Raw genomic sequence first — 5,227 nt, 5'->3', positions numbered from 1 at the left:
CTGGTTACTTTTTGCCCAGATAATTTGAAACTGAGGCTAAGCTCAACAAGGCTTGAAAAAATAAACTTGCTTGAGCGAAAGTAGAAAATAGACCCGAAAAACAAGTTTCAAGCTCACATACTTGCAACACCTGAAACCTGACTCTGGGAGTGATGCACCACTGCTATCCAAAACCAGGAAACTGCTGCCTAGAGAACACGACTGGTCAAAACAGCTCCAATTTACAGCTACCTTCACAATTAGCTGCTGGAAAATGAGCTACAGATCAAGCATTTGGTCAGGGGGCATTCTGAGCAGACATTTCTGAATAGCAAAGCCCAGCTGTGTGAACAGGGCTCCGATACCTGCTTGTGTGTCCCTGCTCTTGTCCTTCCCTCTTTTTTTTTTTTTTTGAAAGAAATGCTTTCCCCTCGGCCTGGCTTTCATCTCTAAACTATTGAATTTATCGAGCTGTCTGCGAGGTTGCCCCCCGGTATGGATACGGGTGAGCTCAGACCAGAGATGCTGAGGCAGGAGCTCAGCCCTGCTCTTGGTCTCTGGGAGAAGTCTGGTTTTCATCCCTGCAGGAGCCAGCACCTGTACGGTTCTTCTCCGGCTTCTCTCTCTAAGATCAGTAATTACACTGGTAAATTATATATAAAAAAAAGCACATAACTGTCCTCTCTGATTGATGTGTGTGTTTTCAGCTGGCAGACGCTGGGTCGGACTGTGAGCTGGGCGAGAGGTGAGTGTGGCTCTCTCTGGTTTCCCACCCGCGGCTGCTCCCACCCCGGGCTCTCTCAGGGATGCTGTGCTCCTGCTGGGCACACTGGCACGGAAGAGGAATTAGGAATTTCTTCCAAAAAAAGGAAAGGGAAGCTGGCAACCCTTTGGGTTTTCAGCAAAAGTGCTGGTGGCAGATGTCGGTGTTCAAAGGCAAACCGGTTGCACGCTGCTTCGTACATCATCTGCATCTGCTCCCGTCTACAGAAACTTCAAATACAGTTCCCATGGTGGAGGAAAACTTCTCAATCCTCTGCTTACCAGTGATGCTTTTTTTCATGTTGGCAGACATGCGTTGGGAGCCGGTATGGTCCCCTCATGCTGGACTGAAAGCTCCTTTTATTTTTCCCTTGTTAGATGCATTGGGCAGAGCGATGAAAACTTTAGCAGCTGGTATGTGTGGTAAGTTTCAGATCTGTTTTAGAGGGAAAAACTATCAAATAATATTCTTTGATGGATATACAGAGAGAAAGGCATTAAGAGAGACTGATAGCTAGAGAGGATTGCTCCTGGGCTGTCCCTGTGCTCTGTCTTTACTGACTAATGGGAATCATTTATCCATATCCTCCTCACTGTACGCTGACAACTGCACTGGGCAAAAAGCAATGAATGATTTTGGGGAGAAATGTTTGAATTTCCAGCCAGCACTCAGCACTGAGACATTGCTTTCCGGGGACTTTGATCAGGTCCAGCACGCTGATGGGGAAAACGCAGCATTTAACGGCTATTTGCAAAAAAGCTCTTAATGCATATGATAATTTGAAGACATGCAGCCATCTGTCGGTGCTGCCCGCAGATGGTGATGGTACTGTTCCTCCCTCGCTGCCTCTGCCTCAGGTTCCCCATGTTGTTTTTCCTGGCCCTGCTCCTGTCCTGTGGGATCTGCTGCTGCCTGCAGTGTTGGCTGAAAGGACGGAGCTGCCCGCGCCATCATCGCACCCTGGCCGTCTTTGCGCTCAGCGGCTCGGATGCCTTTTGCGGTTAGTCCTCTCCCTATCCGCTGCAAGGTCCCGCTGGCCCCAGCAAACTTCCCGGAGCCCACCCATAGCCCAGTAAGAGGCTTGACTGGGAGCTGGGCTGCAGCCAGGTGCTGTGTTTCTGGTGAACAGAGTGGTGCCCAGCTCAGGCATCCTGGGGAGATGTTCTGATCATGGACAGGACATCCACTTGTCCCCAGCCGTGCCTTCAGCAGTGCTGTCCCCATGTCCATGTCTCCCAAAGGTGCCTGGTCAGGGCTTGGCCGTGCTAACACTGGAGATGTGTGGGATCTTCTCCTTGGTGCTGGGGCACTCAGCTGCCCCCACGGGCACTGCCTGGGGTCAGGCAGCCCTTTCCAACACACGACCTGAATTCCTCACTCAGGCAAGACCACACCAGTCTGCTTGAGCCATCCCAGCGGGCAGCTGGACTGGCTGATACACCCCAGGGTCTATCAAAAGTCATCTTGGTGGGTGCTGGTCATTGCGGTAGCTGCCCTCAGCGTTCACCCAGGAGCATGAGACTTGAGGACTGGGCTATAAAGAGTGTGTGCAGCACCAGCACTGACCTGGAGTATTGCCAGTGGCATCAGCAGGCTGGGCCAGGCAGCAGTCCCTCCCAGAATAAAGCTAATTCTGTCCTCAGCCCAAGCCCTTCCCAGAGGAGGTATTGCCTGCTTGCTGGGTGGCCACGAACAGTGTCTCCATAGGGAGGACCCACCTAAACCCACCCAAATTCCTCTCTTCTCACCTCTTGCATCTGGAGTTTGTGGCAAAAGGCTTTGTGATGCCATGCTTCAAAAATTACATCCATGTCTTTCTTGTTTCCAAGCGGTTTGACAGCTCCTCCCAGACTCACCCTCTGCTCACTCTTCACACCGGTCTGCTCTACAGTTATGGGTTTGCTTTTTTTCCAGCAAACGAAGCGCCTCAGTGCCCCTTCTCCAGATCTCCACACCCCTGCATGGCTGCAGACGTGTCTTCTTCTCCCACCCCACGGTTCAGCCTTGGAGGAACCGAGTTGCCTCCATCCTATGAGGATATTATGAAGGAAAACAAGCTCTAGACACCATGTGTTGGCTTCCTGCAGTTCCACTTGGTTGGGCTGAAATCTTCCATTCTGCTACAGTAGTGCAAGATCAAATCAGCCCTTTCCACAGGCTGGCTGAGAGACTGAAAAGCAGCATGAATTTCATCTGAACCTGAAAGGGGAGACAAAATGCAACAGAATAAATGCCAAAAGCATGTGTTGAATCTGTCGCTGGAGCTCAGCTTCATATTTCGATAGGGCTCTGTATTCTGATAAGCTCCCTCAAAGGTTTGTCTGTATTCAGGGTTTCTGGCTCAGCCTCCAGATTTCTTTCTCTAAGGCTGCTCAAGCTGGTGCAACCCCATGTGTTTTAGGACTGAACGTTGATAAATGACTCGATAGTTACTTCTCCAACTCGGGCTGCCTCCTTCACTCGGCAAGGTGCCAACAAACACCCTCTGGCAAAGTCATGTTGCTCTAAGACATTGTAATGCAATCATGCCGCTCTGCGATGAAGGATCGTTTGCCACATTTAAAATATTTAGCACAGCAGATCTGATTTGTCTAGTGCAAAAGGCAGCAAATTTACGGCCGGGGAGGGAAAGCAAGAGATAGGGATTATGGAGGCAGTAGAAGCAGCAGGAGCTGCTACAGAACATGAAAAAAAAGTGAGTTTGCTCGTTTAAGCTGTTCTTAATTTCACGGTGACTGTCCTCAGCCACTCCTGGCCCAGCACTGCAGACCTACGGGCTTTGGATGGGCCAGGACCCACAGGGCAATTTCCCGCTGGCATGAATTATGGAATTAAATATTTGGTGCTTAGCTACAGAAATGTATTAGGATAAAGAATATCATTTTCTCTGAGGTGACCACTGCAGACAGGATGGGAAGAGACTTCTGGAAGCCATCCAGACTGCTTTACACCCAAACAGGATCGGCCCTACCTAAGCCATTCCTAGGAGGTAATTAGCCTGCCTAGCTCTCAAATTACAGAGGAAAGATGCGGAATTTCCCCCTTAGCTGGATTTCAGATGAAAGCAGAGATTTCCTTTGTTTGTCATGGGCAGGTCCCTGAAGGCTGGAGTCATCCTGCCTGACCTCTCTGCCCCTGCTCTCTCGATGGCAAGGGCGGGGGGCTGCGATCAGCCCCCCTCTTCGTGCAGATGGGAAATGTCACACCTCGTGCCATGCACCGCATGCCTGGGGAGCCACGCGCTCCCAGTCAAAGTGGGCAGCTGGGTCCATTTTAGGTACCCCAAAAGATGCAGGGAAGCCCCCAGCCTGCCTCGTGGAGCAGCTCCCCACCTGTAGAGCGGTGTTAGCACCAGTTCCGCTGCTCGGGAAGGTATCTGGGAAGAAAAATCCCCCAAAGGTTATGGAGTGCTCACATATTCTCATAATGAGGCTATACTAGTACCTTCACTAGATAAAGAATTATAGCGTATTTTGAGAGACAAATTCTCTGCCAGCACCACCACAAATTATCTCCATAAAAATCTTATTTTAGAAGCAGCTTTAATGTTTGACTCTTGTGGGTAAGGAAATAAATGTTACTGTAGCGAAATGAATGTTTGTGCCAGCAGGCTAAAATATTACAGGGTTTATTAATAAGGAAAATTAGCAAGTACAGACTCAGCCAGCGGAGAAGTCGAGCAATTCCTGACTGTCCTTTAGCTGGCTGAACTTGGTGAGAATTGCAGGTAATCAGCACCTCTCAGGATCAGACCTTTGATATACATAACTGCTTCCACTACTCAACCCCTCCAATTTATGCCCTGAAGCATGAGATTTGATTATGTTTGTCACTTCAGCTTGCATAGCCTGCTAGCGGGCATTAAAACAGCCGTCCCTTCCTTCCCACCTACACACTGCATTTGCTTCAGTGACCCCTTCGTGGACGGGAACTCCACCGGTTGTCTGCATTACATGCTGCATAAAACATGACCCTCTCCTGCTTATTAATTTGCTTGGCTCTAAATAAATTGCTGCCTTTAATTTCATTGAATGTCACCTTCCAGTCAGATGGTTGGAGAGGCTAACAAGCAAGGACTGCTCTGGTTTCAATGCCTCCATCACTTTTCATCCCTCTGGCACAAGGTCCAGTGAGTGGCACTTATCACCCAGGAGGTAAATCCTTCCCCAGCCACCCAACAGAGGGCAAGCGAGGCTTTCAGCAACGCGCCCAGCAGGCTGCTGCTCTGTCAGAAACGTTCCTGGGAACCAGTTTGTGTTTCTGTGCTACTAGCGTGCATTTCAGCTTTGTGTTTGGGGTGTTTCAATTCTTCCCTAAAGGAATAAAATTATTCCATCAAAATTGCATCAAGTGGCTTCTAGTAAAGAAAGCTGCTGGCTGGCACAAAACGAGCTGGAGTCACACAGCGTGGGAGAGACTGCACTGCGGTGCTTGTGCAAAGTGGCAGGAGCTCTGGGCATTTCCAAAAACTGACAGAGACCAGGA

The 5,227-nt window shown here is 49.7% G+C and overlaps 1 protein-coding gene across 1 annotated transcript in view; it reads left to right on the top strand.

Annotated features, from left to right (window-relative positions):
• The window catches only part of TMEM207 (transmembrane protein 207), a 4,001-nt gene extending 1,196 nt beyond the window's left edge, over positions 1–2,805 (top strand). The window contains exons 2-5 of the mRNA XM_010078188.1: positions 687–724; positions 1,120–1,164; positions 1,600–1,742; positions 2,657–2,805. Of these exons, the coding sequence (XP_010076490.1) occupies positions 687–724; positions 1,120–1,164; positions 1,600–1,742; positions 2,657–2,805 (375 nt within the window). The remainder of the gene's footprint in view (positions 1–686; positions 725–1,119; positions 1,165–1,599; positions 1,743–2,656) is intronic.
• The last annotated feature ends 2,422 nt before the right edge of the window (positions 2,806–5,227 follow it).

This window comes from Pterocles gutturalis, unplaced genomic scaffold, assembly GCF_000699245.1.
Source record: "Pterocles gutturalis isolate BGI_N339 unplaced genomic scaffold, ASM69924v1 scaffold35143, whole genome shotgun sequence".
Lineage (NCBI taxonomy): Eukaryota > Metazoa > Chordata > Aves > Pterocliformes > Pteroclidae > Pterocles > Pterocles gutturalis.
Note: the sequence above shows the minus strand (reverse complement) of the source record. Positions and strands in the feature narration are given on the sequence as shown.